Source organism: Nymphaea colorata, chromosome 10 (assembly GCF_008831285.2).
Source record: "Nymphaea colorata isolate Beijing-Zhang1983 chromosome 10, ASM883128v2, whole genome shotgun sequence".
Taxonomy (NCBI): domain Eukaryota; kingdom Viridiplantae; phylum Streptophyta; class Magnoliopsida; order Nymphaeales; family Nymphaeaceae; genus Nymphaea; species Nymphaea colorata.
In genome coordinates, this window is record NC_045147.1 from 18631819 (window position 1) to 18651929 (window position 20111).

General features: G+C 40.4%; 2 protein-coding genes across 2 annotated transcripts; both read left to right on the plus strand.

Moving 5' to 3' along the window:
* Positions 1 to 3021: 3021 nt before the first annotated feature.
* On the plus strand, positions 3022 to 5327 carry LOC116263247 (transcription factor MYB61-like). Its single transcript, XM_031642909.2, has 3 exons — positions 3022 to 3475; positions 3607 to 3736; positions 3845 to 5327. Exons 1-3 carry the CDS (start codon positions 3343 to 3345, stop codon positions 4887 to 4889), a joined length of 1308 nt encoding a protein of 435 aa, XP_031498769.1. The 5' UTR covers positions 3022 to 3342; the 3' UTR covers positions 4890 to 5327.
* Positions 5328 to 16484: 11157 nt separating this feature from the next.
* LOC116262802 (uncharacterized) lies at positions 16485 to 19865 on the plus strand. Its single transcript, XM_031642306.2, has 2 exons — positions 16485 to 17563; positions 19269 to 19865. Exons 1-2 carry the CDS (start codon positions 16717 to 16719, stop codon positions 19346 to 19348), a joined length of 927 nt encoding a protein of 308 aa, XP_031498166.1. The 5' UTR covers positions 16485 to 16716; the 3' UTR covers positions 19349 to 19865.
* Positions 19866 to 20111: the final 246 nt, after the last annotated feature.

The following is a 20111-nucleotide window of genomic DNA, read 5'->3' on the forward strand; positions in this document are numbered from 1 at the left end:
TCCCACTCATACACGCATACGAACAAAGGATTGCATAACATATAAATGTACAACAAGACAAGTCAATTTGGACGGGTTAAGACGTCAAAAGCAGGAATTATGGTGTTGAAAAACACCTGCGTGCATTATGACTGTAAGAAGCAAAATTCCTGACGCGACCGACGCTCGATTGCGAAACCGCAACGGCGATGCACCTCCTTCAAGCAACGCCTCCCGACCCGACCTCCTCCTCTTCCTCCACCGCCATTAAAGCTTCCTCGAAAAGCTTCATCTCTTCTGCAACTTTCCAAATGGCCGCCATTAAACCAATCCCGCGGTTTGCTTAAGCGTTAATACGTGCCCAGCTGCTTCATTTCCAAGGGGGCAACGACGGCTTGGAGGGACGCGCCTTAAATGAGAAACGATAAAATTTTGCCGGAAGAGTCCCCCGTCATTTCGGGAAATGACAGGCACGGGGGCGCGGACCCCCGCAAAGGGAAAACGGTTTTCGTCGGAGCCTGGGGGGCGTTTAGGTAAATTCGCATTTTGGTTCGTCGTCTTTGTCCACCTCCGGCTCCGGGTATCATCTCGAAGCTACAAAATTCTTTGCATGTCTCTGTAATTTGCGAGCCGCGACAAACTGACAGCTAATATTTTATTTTACTGATCAGATTTTAGAGACATTGTTCTGTCTCTGCATCGATCTACGAGAAGAAGGTGTTTTTTTTTTCATATTTATTATATTAAAATCATGTAAGAATTTAAATAAGTTTTCTTTTTCTTTAGTGCTACTTGAGTTCTCGTTAATTGTAGTTATCAAAGTTTAATATGTATACGTATGCGCATACTCATTCATACAATCACATGTACTACGAATTGATTGTTATGGTTTTCAATTTTTTTGTTTCCCTCCATGGAAGCCCATGTGGACCATCGAAGCAACAGTTTTTTATGCCTACTTGATTTTGAGGCTTTTCTTATTATTCATGTCAACTTTTTTTTAAGTTTATAAAGCATAAGTTTTGGTAAAAACTCAATTAAGTGGTTGAATTATGAATTATTGATCATATTGAATCGGGTCGAAGCGACTGGATACATTATACCCATAAATTGTTGAAGCAAATGCATATTTTTCTATAAACATTTGTGTGCCTATAAATATATGTATATGAAGTATAATATTAAGTACAAAATGTGAATGAAACTTTATAGTTTTACTCAACCAGGTAAATGTAAAGTACGGGTGTGAATAAAGAAGATTGTCAGTCCATGAATCATTGGCCCGGAGAGAGGTGCCGTGTGTTGTGCACTTTTCGTTTTTTCCCAAATTGTTAAATGTTTGAGTTTTTTTTGTTATTTAAACTACCGGTTCTATGTATTCCTAGAAAATAAATATAACAATATTTCCTGCAATCTACACCTCAAATTCAGCCTGAATTCACCAAATGGGCAGCTGCCCTTATTCGATTCAGATTCTGATTTTTATAAAACGTATGATAACATTGAATTGTTATATGGAAATCGATTTATCCGGCCAAGGTTATGCACTTCTAAGTGTCTTCTTCGTTGATAAGCATGAATTCATGCATGTTCATATAAACAGATAACGAAGAGCGTGTTCAGTGGTTTGAATCAAACAAAAAGAAAGTTCAATCTGTCATGTTATATATATATATATATATATATATATATATATATATATATAGAGAGAGAGAGAGAGAGAGAGAGAGAGAGTCTCAAAGCGCCACCTAAAATAATATGTGTCTTGGATTTGATGTAAATGTTGTCAGAATGGCTAGCGTCCCGTGTCCTCGATTTCTCGCTTTCAGAAGACGATGGAAATTTGTTACTGCGATTCAGTGCCCAACGCAGAAGAAGATAATTATGGTCCTTCTCAGTGGTTCTGATCTTCCAAAAAGATTTGAAATTGGCATACTGATAGATCTTCTACGCCATGAAAATCAGAAGGCTGCCTTCATCTTTCTGCAGAAAGTTTCATCCTTGGCCGCTTTCCATAATTTTATAAAGAAAGAAGATAAAAGAGACCCTGTGAACTTCATCTCTAAAGCAAAATCCAGAAGCCTTTTGGTAAAAAAAAATCAAAGAAAGATAGATAACTTGTCTTTTTGCTTAAAATTATCAAATATTTTCCCCCTAGAGGCTAAGGGGTGGCGGATTTGGTCATGGGGCCCTTACATAAGCTGGAGACAGCAAGGTCTTGCGTGCAATTATAAATAGCAAATCGGGGTCAGTTCAGTAATTATATACGTAAAAAGTGTTTTATAATATTTTAATATTATTTATCTGAGGATTTACCTCTTTTTTGAAGTCCAAAAAGTATTACGTATTGAGCAGGCATGGGCTCTGTCCACTGTACTCTTCTAATCATTGATGAAAATAAAATTGGTTCGGGGATACTCGACAGATTTCAGAATCTTCAATTTTTTTTTTGTCCACCCCACAAAATTTCACCTCCTTGCCGGTACATATTACAAAAACAGGACCTTCTGAAATGACTTATTCAATAAATTAATAGCTTGTCCTTTTATTGTCATTAAACAATCTCATTTGCACTTCCATTGGCTGCCCATTTTTATTTCTCTCTCTTTAGATATATATATATATATATATATATGTGGTATCTTTTTATGAGCATTCTATAAAAAGGGTAGTTTCATTTTTATCTTCTTTACTTGCAATTAATTGCTACAGTATATCCCTCATTTACCTTTCTTTTTTTCCTGCTGGGTTTCTTGTTTTTACGTGGAATCTTGGTATAGTAAGGTGGTTTTGAATTGCTTCTGGTTGAATATAAGACGATTCTTAATGTAAAATATAGCATGTTTTCCTTGCATGTTAAAACATACTGGAATTATTTGCCCGTTGCTGTTTTCCCCCTTTCTAACTGACTTGAATTTGAAGCATCAAGGGAGTAGCCAAACACTGTGTCTGCCTTTTTTTTCTTCTTTTTTTTTTTTCTTGGGTGTTCTTCTTTATTTGAGAGCACAGATATCAGAAGCGATTGCCCCACCATTTATTCAATGGTCATGCTTTTCTAGCTAGATGAGACATCTGCAAGTCCAGATTATTAACCCATCTCCTTCTCCCCCCCTTTCAAAAAGCCTCAATGCAATCACTTCCTTGACTGCGACCCCTTAGAGTAGAACTCTATAAGCTTTGGCCTCACTCCCCAACACCATCATTTTCCCTTCATACACTCACACCCCATTAGAGCTTTGTTCTCTTCCTTTAACTCTTATCAGGATCCAGATTTTAGTGATAAAACAGCCAATTTAAGCACTCGGCTTGTTCAGTTCCACCTTTGATAATCTCTCTCTCTCTCTCTCGCTCTCTCTGTGGATCATGGGACGCCATTCATGCTGCTACAAGCAGAAACTCAGGAAGGGGCTATGGTCGCCAGAGGAGGACGAGAAGCTGATGAGATATATCACCAAGTATGGCCATGGCTGCTGGAGTTCGGTGCCTAAACAAGCAGGTGACGGGCTGCGCTGCCTTTAATTGTGACCTGTGACTCCTGGCATTCTCAATTTCATTACATCTCCTTCTTGTTTTGTGGGGTATGAACTTTTTTTGATTTTCTGTTTTTCCCCTGTGGAAAATTTGCAGGCCTGCAGAGGTGTGGTAAGAGTTGCAGGTTGAGGTGGATCAATTACCTGAGGCCAGATCTGAAAAGAGGAACATTTTCGCAGCAGGAGGAGAATCTGATTATTGAACTCCACGCAGTCCTGGGGAACAGGTGGAGCTCTCCTCCCTCAATTGTCATTGTCCAATTTTTCCTTCTTCCGGGACTACGTTAGCGTAACTGAATGAATCATCTAATGCTTAATTTCTCAATGGTTTGCAGGTGGTCTCAAATTGCGGCACAGCTTCCTGGGAGAACTGATAATGAGATCAAGAATTTGTGGAATTCATGCATTAAGAAGAAATTGAGGCAGAGAGGGATAGACCCCAACACTCATAAGCCCCTTGCCGAGGTTGGGAATGGAGAAGACAAGTCACAGTCGAACAATGAGAAGGCTTCCGCACCAAGTGAGCTGAAGCTTCTCTCCACCACCGCGGTTGATGCTGACATGAAGCCGAACGCCCCGTTGGCCGAAGACGCGTACCAACTTGAAGGATTTGGCTCCAAGAATCAAATCAGCGGCAACTCAGCCAATTCTCTGTCCAAGGAACTGATCGTAGACAGGATCATGAATTGCCAGGAAAGCTCCTCCAGCCGAAGAGCTCCAGAATTGATGGGTTATTTCCCTCTTCAGCCCGTCAATTACGCCGCGAGCTCCAGCAGCCAAACTTCTTCTGTTGGGCTCTCTGCAAATCCAAGTTCGGTTCTTTGGTTCAATCAGAACTGCAGGCCGTTTGAGACTATTGCGGAGTACGCGCCAAGTAATGTGCAGACAATGGTTCCTCCCGTCACTCTGACTTCTCCAGTCTGCAATCCCAGTTCTCTTATACCGTCATCAATGAGCAATTCCTCCGGCAGCTGCGTTACCGGAGTTCAATTCTGGGAAGCCGGCCGGTCGTGCAACAGTAGCAGCAGTAGCGGCAGCATTGAACTGCAAAACAGCAATTCTCTATTTGAGAGCACCATGTTTCCATGGGGATTGGCAGATTGCAGAGTTGATACATCGGAGCTTGCCGACAAGGACAATCAAATCCAATTTGACGGCGAGCAGGACGACGTTAAGTGGTCGGAGTACCTCCAACCACCTTACGTATTGCCCGCAAATCTTGCGACTCAGAATCCCCCGCTGTTCAGCGAAATAAAATCGGAAGACCAGTTTGGTATTGAGAATTCAAGCTCTTGGAACCATCATCAACAACAAATGGAGAGCTCAGACGCATTCAGCAAGGATTTTCAGCGAATTGCAGCAGCATTTGGGCATCTTTAGCCTGTAAATTTTCTAAAGAGTCCATCTCACTCCCTTAGGCACTGAAAAAAGAAAAAGGAGACAAGAAAGAAACACGGATCCTCACATTTTCTATTTGATAGGTTTGAATAAAGGCTTTCGGTTACAGGTGTGTGCCACATATTTTTCTCTTGTAAATAGGGCCTGATACAAATTCCAGTTTGTAATCTTCGGATATTTGTCAAGAAACAAGCTAACTCTCACCTGCCTATTTGGTAGCCAGCAGTGCGAGTGATGCCTGTTTCTTGCTTTCTTTCCAATTTGTCATTCTCAGTTGTTTCTCATACTCAGATTGCATCCTGTTCTGTACCTGTAATCAGTTTATAGAAGCTCTAAACTCTTGCTTGATTGTTTTCCTCCACCACCAAAACTCATGTCCACCATCATGTTTGCAATAAAAAGGAACAACTCTTTGCCTCATCTCCTTGCTTTGTTCTATGTGCTGCAAAGTGTACTGTGGGTACAGGTCCAAAAGGGCTTGCGTTTGTATGAATCCTCATATCCAGAAAAGTGGTATAACCTGAGATACTTTCAATGCCATATCCAACCTTGTCCCACTTGTCTAGGTAAGTTGGTGGATCCTATCATTTTGCCGCAGCTGATAAAGCTTGGGAACCAAGGTTAAGATTTGATGGTTCTGTCACACGGTTGATTAAGAAAGCGTGCAGCAAAATTTCTTCCTTTTCCTCATAAATTTCTCTCATCCGAAAGAACTGTATGCTCCCCATATTTCCGTCACTTGAGAATCGTATATCTGTTATATACTTATACAGATGTAGACTACCCACATGGCGACGGCCATGAGGAATATTAAGATTCTCTTTCCACAAGATAGAGGCGTGGCCTTGGGGAGACGGAGTTTGGTGGAGTGGGGAGAGGAAGGGATCAAAACTTGCATTAAAAGAGGCCTAAAGACGTGTGCGCCCAGAAGAAGGAAGACTATTGCATTGGTGAAAGCCATTAAAAATCCTTTGGGGATTGCTGAGCTGGAGTTGAAAGCTACATTTGCACACTCAGAAAGTAGGTGGTGGTCTTAGGCGCAGTAGCAGCAATGAAATGCCTTATGATGGGAACTTTTGATGCTGATGCTGACCCTGAATCCTACGAATGCAGAGGCTTCTGATGGTGATGTCCTGCCCTAAGACGATGGAACCAATTGCTCATTAAAAGGCAGAAGAAATTTTCCAATCTTCTGCAGCAAGTAATGGCTCCATTCTATGTAGAGAAGCTTGCTTGCCTCTTTTGGAGCGTTTCTCGAAATGGTTGGTGTTTTTCTTGTGCAGACATCTCCCCATATAAGGATGTGCTTTGTCATGGCGTGATGTAAATCTGCGGGTGCTTTGTTCGAGTCATTCGCTTCGTTCTCAAAATTGGTAATCAAGATATTGAAAGAAACCCATGCGCCTAATGCCAATGAAGACGTCTTTATATGAAAAATTGTTGCATCACATGCCATGAATGAACAACACTGCCGATGCTTGTTGAGGGCTTGGTTTCATACTTTAAATTGGCAAAGACATTAAAAGAAATCAATCATAGACCCCCTTAATTCTAGCACGTACCCATCTCTCTCCCTCTTTCTCTCTCCCTACCTTCCCTAGTGCATGTGATCAGGCTTAGCTTTAAGATTTGTTAAATTGCAAGACTTGGACGCTAACACAAGGAAGATTCCCCAGTTCAATAAGAGACATTAGGTAGGGTTGACCCTGGAAGCCAACAGAATGCCAAGGGAAAAGAAAGACTCGGAAAAATGCCTTCGTTTTTCTTTAACAATTTTTTTTTGTGTTTTTTAATCAATTTGATCATATAAATGAAACTTCCAGAGGACTTTGAAAGAAAAAAAAAAAAAAGGTGGGGAGGAACCATCATTATTGTACTGATAGTGGTGCTTGTTCTTTAATTATTTTAGCCCCATTTCTTCTTGAAGCAAATGATGACCTGAATTTCTTGGTCTCCTGTCTCAGCCTGTTTCAGTTTTATCCTCTGTTTGGGAGCAAATCCATGGAGACAGGAATTGTGGCTGTAGAGAGAAGATGAGGATGGTGAAAGAATGAGATAACTTAGACATCCCCAATCATATCCCCTAAATTATTGTACACAAAGGGAGGTTGACAGTTCCCAATGTCTTCCATGCATTCGAAAGTTCTCCTTGACCAGCACACGCCTCCAAGCATGCAGATTTGACACGCTTGGATTTGATCTACCTAGCAACAAATCCTTTCTTGTGTTTGGTTGATGGATTTGAAATCCTACTCAATAGAAATTAGCAAGTTTGTTTTTGCACGAAACATGAGAATCGCCTCTTGGAAGAAAAAGAGGAGGTAGAAAGAGGTGATATTGGTGATCACAATTAACAATGAAATTAATTCGATAATCACCATTCATGGGAATGGATCAATAGCCGGACTACAAACCTTCCAGTTGAGGAATTCGAAATCAAGTTCAAAACATTGGGAATTATTTAATTTCAATATCACTTGATCATCCCCATGTAAGAGAAATGTGGGTATTGGGTACGAAACGTTCACGATGAATAAGAGAGCAGCATTTCTTATGCTTCAAAGAGGTTTTTTTTGCTCAAGTAATAAACCCGGCACAAGACGACATCAACAAGATCCACAATAGCTTTCACATCTTGTTGAGTGCTTTGATAAGGGCACTTGAAATTGAATGGCGTCAAGGGCTTCCATATCAAAAACATGTTGGTTGCCGTAAGGTTGAAGATGGAGTCTAGATGGGATGAGTTTGTCACGAATGAGTGTTTTGCTCCCTTTCCTTCTGTACCGAATTTGTTAGCTTCAAATCTGATTTCGTCTGCATTAAGCTGATAAGGATTGCAAGCCATTAAACGCTCAGCTGAAGCAGCATACATAGACCTTCAAAATGAACAAGATCCAGGAGGAACTAATGGAATCTACCCATAATCATGTTGTCAAGGGCAGAGATCAGGTAATTAGCACCATAGTAACAAAAATTTCAGAAAGATCTTAAGATTTTCAAATGACCAACACAGAGCACCAAGATGGAACTTGTAAATGGATTGAAGAATAACATGCAGTTTGAAAAGTAACTTGAATTTCTTCAACAAAGAAAAAACTGATAAAACTAGTTCTAAAATCTCAGGATGGTTGTAAATGGCGAGACTCGTGATTGGACTCGGCACCTTTGCACCAAACACATCAATGCCATTAAAATTGTTTGAGCAAGTACAATTTGGCGTATCTGCAAGTCTTTTTGTTCAAAAAGTTTGAACTGTGAGGCTGCCAAGCAGAGAAGGGCACTCAACATGGAGGAAAAGGACAGAAAGCCTGGTGCAGGGAAGGGGGGGAGGTGGAAGAGGATAGATGCTGGACGCAACTGCGAACATTAATTAAAATATATGGCAGTACGCTAGCCAGAAGAACCTCTGCCTAATTTTTTTCATTAACTCATCGTTTCCATAGGCCATAATTAAGGACATGGCATCCCTCAGAAGGCAGCAGTGAAGGATGGGGCTCCACGCCAACAAAGCACAAGGCTGTCCATGAGAGAGGGAGATGTTCATGGTTACTGTTTTTAGCTCGACAGTGGAAACGATGGGTTGTTAATGGAGATGGATTTAGGTCGACAGAAGAAAAAGTGGGGTGCCATTAACTCCAAGAGCAGACAGAGTTCTTGTCCAAATCGATCGGCCATTCCGAGAATCATTACCGGTAAAGCCATAAACTCCAAGTTAAGGAACAGACTATCAGTAAGCGACACACGAATACCGGGAAACCCACTTTTCTTTTCCAAAATTAGCTTTCCAAATGCTTTCGAGTTCATGACTTTCTGCTTTTTTTCATTTGTTGATAATGCTTTTTCAAGGTAATGCCTGCTTCGCCTTCCGCTTTACGTACTGAGGTTGGATTTCGTGTGCTTTTCTACTGATAACTGTGATGAAGGCCTCGATCAGAATAGCCATGTCTCTCTCCCAAGAATCACACAATGCATATATATATATATATAATGTGTGTCTCAATTATAAGCAGGTCAGGTTGGTGAAGCCCAATGGCTACTTTTTGAGTTTAAGCAACCGGAATATGTTTAGATGTTGAAGGCAGGATGTTAATATATCTTATTTGAATTTCAAGCCAATACTTGATTGAACTCCTTTAAAAAAAAAAAAAAATCAGATATGGAAAAGAAAAATTGTTATTCAATAAAAAAACAGATCGAATTCAGATTTAATAAATGACATCTAATCAGATTTGGATTTAGATTCAGATACACATAAATATCTAATTGGATTTGAGTCTGATTTAGTTTTAATTAAATATATTATATCCAATGTTCTTACACTTTGAAAATCGGTTGGATTCGGATCAAATTTCAGATTCGGATACGAATAGAAAAAAATCAAATTTGGAGATTCTGTTTGAAAATCAGATTTCAGATTTGGATATGATTTATTTGAATCAAGTGTACTGAAAAAATGAATACAGAGAGCATATCAGATTCGAATCTAATCCATTGACATCCTTAATTAAAGGCATACGATCAGAGACCCAGGTGGGGAGTTCAAATACAGGCGTTGGTCCGACCCAGATGTGGTTTTCTCACGGATGGGCTGCGGTCAGAACTTTATCACGAAAGCGGAATCATCAAATTGAACCTTTAACTAAGATCGATGGTCAACTTATTATAATTGAATGTATATACGTAAATGTTCATTAAAGCAGAATATTTATTCAAAATGGCTTGATTTGAATTATGGACGATTTATGGGTCATGGACCATCAAGAGGAAGTACTAAGTTAATTAAGACGAAGCCATTGCTTGTAGTTAATTAAGTGCGTTTTCCACATTTATTCGAGTAAAAAGCCTGCTAGTAAAATAGGCTAGGAAATTAAGAAACAATACAGTAAACTTCCCTTTACATCATTTTCCCAACAAAAGATAACCATGGTAAAACTTAAATCTCAGATAAGATCCAGACCTGTAATTAGTTTTTTAATAACAGCCAAATCTAAATCTAACGTCCAACTAATTAAACAAAACCCAAATCAAGAACGGTCCGATGAGATCTCAAACCATCAACTTTTTCGGTTTCCTTCTCTGTGGATCTCACTCCTCCGTTATATCAATAAGCTCAAAGAAATGTGAGTCGCTTGAGCCACTGCTCCCCCCCATTGTATCTGATATGATATGAGGATTTTGCCATCTTTTTTCCTCTGCAGCAGCACAGATTCTGACCTGACATCTAAAGTATTCGGCCGTCCAAGATTTGGGTTGTTTGAATCCACACTCAGACACGTTGGCAGAGGAAGATTAAATGCTTTAAGACTCAGTAATTTGACGTTTTCTCATATAGTATTGGATCATATATATCTCCTTGTTATATCATCCGTAAAGTTGAATACTTCAGTACGTCGATCAACCGAATAATGCCTACACATATAATTTAAGTTTAGCAACTTTCTGTTTAAATTTCTACAGAGAAAAGTAATGAAGTAAAAAAATTCATGCACTTCGGTTCCATCTTTCAAACAAACTTCAAATTTGTTTGGTTGCATGCGATACAAAGTATAGAGCCACCTGATCAAACTCACGAAGTAAACCCTGCTTACCAAAATAAAGACGCTCAAGCATTATCAGTCTGGTGTTAATGCCAAGGTATTGCCACCACCCCAAGATACTGCTTCATGTTGAACGTATATTATTTTGGCTTTAATGAAAGGCACGAGACAAACGCAGGCGCAAGTTCACAGGACCTGTTTAACTCGAAACAAAATTTACTCCGATTTTTGTTAGTTTTGTGGTATCAGATCAAGTACATGGGTTTAAATTCAAATGGTAAGCGCCTTATTTGAGAAAACTTTTATCATTTTGACATCTGCCACAGCTAGAAAGTAATTACCTGATATAAGACTAGTTGAATTTTACCAAACAAGTTTAGAAATTCGAGGCTTTTGAGTGGATTGTTAACCTATACCGCATGCGCTCAGACAATCCCATAAGATCCGATACCAACTCTTTTGATACCTCTTCCCCTTCAACAATCATGCAGCTGCACCGAACAAGGAATGCAGGCAGCACACTCACCAAAACCCGGCAATCATCATCCTCATCCAATTTCCAGGAAACTGTCATAGATTTTCTCCACGAAGTTACAGCAAGCAAACCAGCAAGTAAAAAGCTATACAGAGAAACAAAAAGACAAAGAAAGAGATTGTTCTTTCGTCGCAGATATAGGCGGCAAAAGCCAAACGATATTGCTATATATGTTTGGGTGAGGGGGATCAGATTTGAATTAGATATATTCTTTAACTATATCTGTTCTTGAGGATATGGTTCAAATTCAGATTCGAATATGAATGAAGAAAGGTAATGTTTAAATCCAAATTTTGACTTCACAATCCAAATTCTGATTTTCACATTGACATTTGAATCTGACTTTGACTTCGAATCCAAACTCAAATCTTGAACCAAATATAGGCAATTTTTAAAATGTAAGGGCATTGGATATAATTGTTTAAAACTAAATGCAATTCGAATCTAAAATTGAATCTGAATCCAATCAGATATTGATATACATCTGAATCCAAATCCAATCTGATATCATTTCTTAAATTCGAATCTAATCTGATTTCTGAATGGGATATTAGGCGAACTTGAGGTTTGTTATAGAGATGGTGCATTCAATACTGTGTACAACACAACAATGTATCAGGGGAACAGCTCCCTGATCAAGAATCCAATTGGCAACAGCTAGTTTTAGCTGCATTAGTCCGACCAATTATGCTATGCCTCTTACGATTATGCTCATCCTTTTTATTTTCTTCTAATGGACTTGATTCACGTGTCGGCCTAGTTGATGCTCCAGATAGATAATAAACAGAATGGAGTTCAGTTGGCCGCCCACTTCACCTCCCTATGTGGCACTTCATGAGAACTCTTCCTGTCGATTATAAGCATTCTTGTTCTCGTTAATACATCAACAACACGGAATACGTAGATTTGCGGTTCAAATTACATCGTTGAACCGCAGAAGCAGACATTGACCTGATCTCAATTCTCAATCAATAACTTGTGGAGGTTGATCGAGTCTTCTAAAAAGCAGTTCATGAAGGTTACTTCGTGTCCATACGAAATTGAGTGTCGGTGACCCCACCAGGGGTTTACTTCACCGACCATTAAGTGTCTCCCTGTCTTTAAGTCCATCTGTCATGAAGAAAGACAGGGAATCAAGAAGCAACTTTCCCCAGCTTTGAAGGCATTGGAAGGGTGTGCTCACTCTAAATGGCTGGGATTTGGTTTGAAGGCTTTAGTTTTTTTCACATCAAGGGGTATAGCATAGTCGGTCAGACACCAAGGGGTATAGTATAGTCGGTGAGGCATGAGTACAAGCAGATAGCACATCTTTTGATCGATTCTAGTGTATGCTATTCCCCTAAATCATAAAAGGTATGATCCTGCCAGTCCCATCCAAGTTCTAATGCAGGAACTGAAGGCGTTTTGGGGTCTTTTCCAAGTTTAGTTGTTTTGGCTGCACCAAGTTCGATCAGATTATTTGTGATTCCAGAACAATAGAATTCAACATCAATAGGAGATGCAGCAGAGGTTGTAGTTTCTCTTCCAGCTGTTTCAGGGACTGATTCAGGAACAGAAGTTTGGCACTATAAAATCAACATTTGAAGAAGCAAACTAATCACACACCTGGGACAACTGAAATATCTGCCTTTCACTCTTCTGTGATAAAACACAACGTACATGTATTAAACAATAATGAGTCTCCACTAGTCGGGGCAAGCCAAGCCGAGTTACTAGCGGTTCATCTCATTTCACAACCCTGATTTTTATGGCAAGCTTTTTGAAGGTATATATAATGCGAGTGGAGTTTTGAACCCTTCTGTAACTTCTTTCAACCCTTTTGTTTTTTGTTTGGAATCCATAACATTCCAATTCAGATACATTAGCAGCGCGCCCATTGAAGTCAGAGGGGCGGAGCCAGGGGCCAGCAGGGTTCATATTCCTCTCTCAAATTTTTAAAAAAAGAAAATCTGCATGTAATTAAAAAAAAAAAAAACTTTTTAACATAGCTCCTATCAAAATTTTAAAACTATAGTTCCAATCTCCTAATAAAAAAATCCTAGCTCTGTTCCCTACTTCCAAGAAATCCAAGAGTTCGATAACCAAGTTGGTCGCTACCTTCCAAGAAACTATTGAACCTACGGCATTTTAAGTACATTTGGGGTCATTTGAATAAAGGGACACTTTATGAGTGTTCATTAATCTGCCCCAAAAACTGGTGTAGATATATTCTCAATGTTCCATAAATCAGCACTATTTTTTAGATAGATTCATGGATACTCACAAACTGTTCCTTCGGCCAAACACCCCCACTCATGGGTTTGGTTCAGAATGAAATCTTGTAACAACCCAAAAGTTAACATTGTCAAATACTCTTATCAAATTTTGACAATAATAGAAGTGATCCGCTTAATTGATTTAGCAGGATAACTATAAAGCCTTACATTTCATGCAAGAATATGTACTTTTCAATTATACCATCTTTGACATTAATTATACAAAGTCCTATGTGCATGTTGAAATATGGGGATTCCACGATTGTCCTTAATAAATTAAAATTAAGATTAGAACCCAAGTTCTTAATTTTATGGTTCCAAATCTGAATCTCGGCGGCTCGTTGGTGTGCCATTGGTGTCGTTGACCAAAGCATGAGGAATGCATTGAGTTGGTGAACAAGACGCGGCTGTCTTCTTCTTGTTGAGTGAAAAACACGAACCAAAGGTGCTACTTTCTCGTCGCTGTAAGATAAATTGTCAAGTGTTGACTGTTGTATTCAAAATGTCTGTCGGCAACTGCACGCCTGCTATTATACTCTAATCTTCTCGTGAACCATGAATGTCTTCATTCGTGGAAAATTATCTTTAATGTGGCAGCTTATATGTTCACACACACACACACACAGAGTGCAGATAAAATGGAAATTCATTACCAAAATGGGTGACACGATGTCACCATCATACAAAAAACAAAGCAAACAATAAAAAAAATGAAAAATCAAAAGAGAGAGAGAGGGAGAGAGAGACAACTGGAAGGTGCTGGAGACTTAGATATTAGATGAATAAAGAACATGCAACCTTATTACTTCACACATTTTTCTTGTTATTTTTCTATCAAATTCTGATATGAAAAAGTTGGAAGGATGAGATTGTTCCGCTTCTGTATGGCATCTAAGTGTTTAGCACCTACCAATTCCTCATATATATATATATATATATGACACATGAGCACACACTTAAAATCCCACATAAAGAATACATTGCCTTCATATAACAATGTGCACATCAAACATGGAATTACATCACATTTTCCTGAAGTGCATCGGACTCCAGCAAGTATGTGCACAGGTGCGGCTGCGCGCACACTATCCTTCCCAAGCATGTTTAGCCAATGCGGTGCTCTATAGATAATTTCCCATGTCGTTCTTTGTTACATAATACTGCTTATCTGAGATATACAAGTTCTAACTGGCCTTCAAACTGCAAATAATTTGCAACCCAATGTTCGTCCGAGAAGCCTTCAAAAGTACTTATTCTTAAGTCGTAAGCAGGTGATCCAAGAGTTGAGTTCTGCTAATTACTAATCAAAATGGTAGCTAAATTTTAGCAGAAACACCTAAAAGTTAAATACTTAAAAACCTGAATGAGTAATAGCTTTCAAGATTTTGTAGTGGAGCTTGGGCGTCATTTTCAGCAGTGTGGACCCTCTAATAATAATACATGACAAATAATAACATATGGGTCGCCCACATGAGAGGCGTGTGCAACTTACAGAAGGGGACGCTGGGTGGGGGACCTCCCTCCCCAGAACAGTGCCAAAAAAATGATAATAAAAAAAAAAAAAAAAAAACTCCTAGCATTATTCATTGAGACACAGACTCGACAACAAAAATTATTAAAAGAGAAATTGCTCCATTTCAACCTCTGAATTTCAAGGCGCCGCATTATTTGTCAAGAGTAGCTATAAAAGATCAAGGGGAGTAGTTGTACCCAAAAAATGAAAATGTTAATTATTTCAAACATGAAATTCTACCTCGACAATAACTACATGCAAACCCAAGTTGCGGCCTTTAAGATATTTTCTCAAATAAAAATAAAGTGGAGAGACACAAGATGAAAGAAGAGAAAGCGGGCTTGTCTCCCTTCCGCGACGATGATGATACTCGAGGACGGAAAAAGGTCATCGGGACAGCCACGTGTCCCGTTGCGCCTTTCACTGTGGGGACTTGTCCACGCGTCGCGTTCACACAGACTGTCATAGCAAAAGGACGAAAAACTATCCTTGTTTCAACAAAAGCTTTGCTTTCGTTCTATGGCCAATAGAGAGGGAGAGGGGGGAAAGAGAGACGAAACACGCTTTCCATCCAACCGAGTGGCTGAACAGTGAACAGAGACTACCTAAAATCCAAATCACTTGCTGCCAAATCGATTTCAACAATAATTTTTTTTTTCACTTTATATAATTAAATAAAGAAGCCAAAGTGGTTCTTTCCACCGGACCCACGACGATGTATGGACGAGGACGTTCTGGTCTTTAAACAAAAAAATTGTGGACGCCATCATGCTGCTCTTCCTCGCTTCTTTTCGATCCTTTGGAAGCCGATTTGTTCGACAGAATGTCAAATAATGAAAAATTTCCCCGAGAAAGATGGCAGTAAGTACTCCCTTACTGGTCCTTTAATGCACTGTTGCTCCTAATTCAAGGAAAGAATTGACAGGCTTCTGACTGATTATATGCCCTTTTGAAATCACTTCCCATCGGATTCTCGATCTTGATCTTTCATGGTAGATCTTCACTTTTTTCTTCGTCTGAAGAAAACTCCGGTTACACCTCTGGAGTCTCTGCAGACCGTATGCTCGAGCTTGATCTTCGGTCTGTGTTAGGTAACAAAATCAGGGAAGATCATTTGAGCTCCTTTTTTACTATAACAATGAATGAAACCCATGCCCATAATGAATGAATGGGTGTGTTCTACTTACTACTATAAAGATGTGATGGTAAGAATATTGTCAGAAAGATGCTTTATATTGTTAAAACTCAGTATTTCATACTTATTGGTCCACGGTTCATATTCGCTAACTGTCCCAGTCAAAGTATGGAGAAACGTGGCAAAGGCATGAAAAGATACATGGACGCGTGTCCTCTTATTTCTCTTTCTCCATAGATAACGCTTATCCTGCTTATGTCATCGTTTTCATTGAAATACCATCTTTTTGGAGTTACCGATATGTTTTGCTCTCTCAGACTCTCACTGCTTGGATGGTAACTCGGCTTATTACCATATGTTGGCATCTCTCTGTAAATTGTAATTATGAAAACAAAATTTCCGAGGTTGGATCTGTGTTAATGTCTGCCGTCCGTCTTAAAGATGGAGGGTGGTGAATAAACGACAGAAATATTCAGCCTCTCTGCTGGCTGATTTCCAAATCATACGCTGAGACGTTGGCAAGAGACGAAAGGAGTTTGGTGGGGGCGCCATGCGTTACACTAGTATCACACGTCTTCAGAAATTAAAAAAGAAAGAAAGAAAGAAGGCCCAAAATGGGCCTTCATTTGCTGTTGCTGTATAAAGATGAGATGCCTGCGGCCATTTGCTCCTGCCTTTGTGATTCACGTGATCTTGCGGTTCTTCGACAAAACTGATCAGTTATAGCTATTCCCACAGAAATTCTTCTGCTTTTGTTTCTTCAGAGAGATCGGTCTCTCTGTTTAAGTCACTCCTTGTTTCTCTTCTGGATTCTTCTCTTCTCTCGAACTTGAGATGGAGTCGACTTCTCCTGAAACCCTTGCCAAGCAGCTCACATGCGATGATGGCGACGACCATCATCGGTATTACGAGGAAGATGACGATGACAGCAGTGGGTATGGCTCCCTCACGCGGATGAGTTCGGCCAGATACCTCATGGACGATGATCACAGCGATGATGGTGGCGATGATGCTAGAAGGATATGCATGTCTCGCTTGTCCATCTGCAACAGTACCAGGTCCCCCTTGTCTGACGACTATGGCGACGACGATCAATGGAAGCCTCAATACGAGTCAGGAGACGCAGATGGGGAACTCTCGGACAAGAAAGAAAGTGAGAAGGAAACGGGGACAAGGACTACGTCGGATTCCGACATCGAACCCAGCAAGAAACCGGGCAGAGATGTGTCGCTTAGGGGCGACACTCTGGACCCCTTGAGGAGGATGCAAGCCGACCCACTGAGCAAGCCCATCGAAGCCAAGAACTACGCGAGCGAGAACGACGTCGCAGAGGGCAGCCTCAGAGGAAACCGGCGAAGGAAGGGAGGGTACAGAGCGAGGGTGAAGAAGGAGAAGGTACTAGAGAAGGCGTGGGAGATGAAGAAGACGATGATGATGTTGATGGCAGGCGGCGATTACAACGACGACTGTGAGGATGGTGGCAACGATCACCAGTCGATGCCATCGACGCCAAAGAGCACGGGATGCACGTACATGGACATGGACGAGTTGAAGGCGTGTCGGGATCTCGGGTTTAAGGTCGACGGCTCGAGTGTGAGGAGCAGGCTTTCGTGTTCGACCATTGACACCAACAGCAGCGCCGGCACCTCGCCCATCGCCAACTGGAGAATCTCCAGCCCAGGTTAGTCTAGTCCTTCCCCACTACAACCCTAACTTCAAGCTTTTAATTAACAATCATGGCGGACAGGTGATGGAGTAGGCATAGAAAAAGCAGAAAACACTACTCTGAATCCTGCCATTCTGTAACACTGTGACTTGAGCATTTCCGCCACAAAATACTAGCAAACTAACCAGACCAACCCTACTAAAAGTTTTCCTCCTAAAGAGCTGGGCTATTAATAATTGCTCTGATCTTACTAAAAGCTTAGGCATGATGAGTTTATTTACTTGAAATGCTTTAACATTATTGGAGCCATGACTGAAGGAGGTGGAATAGAAAGAATGGGCTTTGGCTGCCATTTTACTTGATTCTCAAGGTTCTTTACACGAGCCAAAGCTATTGGTACATGCGATTTGATACAGCAAAGACGACTTAGATTCCCATTTCCCTCCTTCTATAGGATGTTTAAACCTTATAAGAGATGCCATATTCCTAAAAGAAATATTGTAGTCTTGGCATTTATGAGTGCGGATATCTGCATTAATTTTTATAGCAAACTTGGAAACAGAATGACTGGTGGCTTTTGTGGAGGGTTAGGTGGTGGAAGGTTTGTCCTGGTAGGTTCTCCCGCACCATGTGCGGGTTCGTTCTGATCCACTCGTGGTTTTTCAATAATGTCGTGATGGCCCACAATGAAAGCAGGAGCGAGATTTATCATTTATAGCCAAGGAAAGATTGATCGATGCAAAGATCAGGCCATGCCTGTGGACGGTTAGGAAATTAACTGCGCTGTTTGATTATAATACACTCGATTATAATTAGTGCTGCATAGAGGCAAATTATATACATTGATGTTGCTTTGATTAAAATAACTCGATTTTAATTCTCCTGCAATCAGATGTGACTTGCACATTATGCTTGATGTCTTGTCTTTTTTACAGAGCCCTTTTTGTACCTCCAAGGCTTAATATTTACCAATGTCTCCTAAAATGGTGCTCACTGGATATTCGGGATCTAGAAATGAGGATCGGTGACTATATACTCTTTAGAAGTCTTGGGTGTACTGGAAGGCGAAACTCCATTTAGCAGCTGGTGGACAAGCACATTTTTAGTTATTTTTAGAAGTATGGTTTCAATAAATGGCCAAGAAATAAGAACAACTTATTTAGGAAAATAATTAGTAGAAGAACAAAAAAGGTAATCAAATAGCAAAGATCAGTATCCAGGCAAAACAACCAACTTTGATTCTTTGTCAAGTGTATCAGCGTAAGATCTTGAATTTGTCAGGAAGGACTTACGGAGTTGCCAAAAAAATGTCTACCTGTTCAGAGAACAGATGCAACTAGCACATACGTTCAGATACAAGCTGGATTCTGCAACCGATTAGTCCAGCTTGTAATTGGCGCATACCAGCTTCCAATCTGCGAATAGAGTTAAGGAGGAAATAAACTGTTGAGAAATGTGACAACAATCGAATAGACATGGGAGTTGAAAAGAATTTGAAGCTGCCAAAGCTCATTACATCACATAGGATCTGTGCAGTCAAGCTCCCAAAAAGCAGTGAACATTGAAATCTTTTTGGTTGTTTTGAACACCCATTAACAGAGGGCTCACAAATATTGGCCTTTTTGGTTTTTCTTTTAATAAGCATCTCTCTCTCTTTCTCTCTCTCTCTCTCACCACCCCCCTCCTTAACCGTGGTTTCTTTCTCTTTCATGTCCTGCAGGGGATGACCCAACTGATGTGAAGGCGAGACTCTTAGTGTGGGCGCATGCGGTGGCCTCCACAGCTCGACTCTGCAATTGATTTTTTTCTGAATGTAGATTCGAATGACAGATTGTCCCACAAGGCTTCAGTCTGTAATTATTTAGTGTGAGTGTGTGCATGCACCCGCATGGACCAGTGCATGCATGCGTATACGAGTGCGTGAGTGTGTGAGAGAGAGAGAAAGAAGCCATGGAAGCCAACATTGTGTTCAGGGTAAGACATGTTTGATGTCCTCGGCGCTCACACAGTGATTGAGCTGGGTGGTTGTGGAGGAAAGGCATAATTAACGGCCACACCGTCGTAGCACAAAGTGGTCTTGTCCTCTAATTTGCTTAATATCCGAGATATAGAAGGTTCGCCACTGAAGGTGATCCTGCAACTTTTGCTTTTCTGGAAAAAGAAAAAGGAAAATAAGTTCTCATGATTTTAGGTAGCTAGATCCTTGATTGTAACCAGGGTAAGTATCCTGGATGATTTTGTTACTACCCATTGTACATATTACCAGTATATGTTCATGAATGTTTATGGTGCCGTGAAAGCAGCGGAGTAATTGAAATTATGGCCCACTCTACAGTTCCAAAATCCGGCAATGGCTGTGTGTGTGTGTGTGTGTGTGTGTGTGTGTGTGAGAGAGAGAGAGAGAGAGAGAGTAGCCATTGGAATCACCATGGAAGATATTGCCGGAGGGAACATATTGCTTGCGAAATTTTGGTTCGTAGTAGAAGCCTATAACACAAAGGGGACCTCGTCAGGGACAGATCATTGGCTTTACCGCTTTTTCTTCATTAGACAAGGTGAGGTT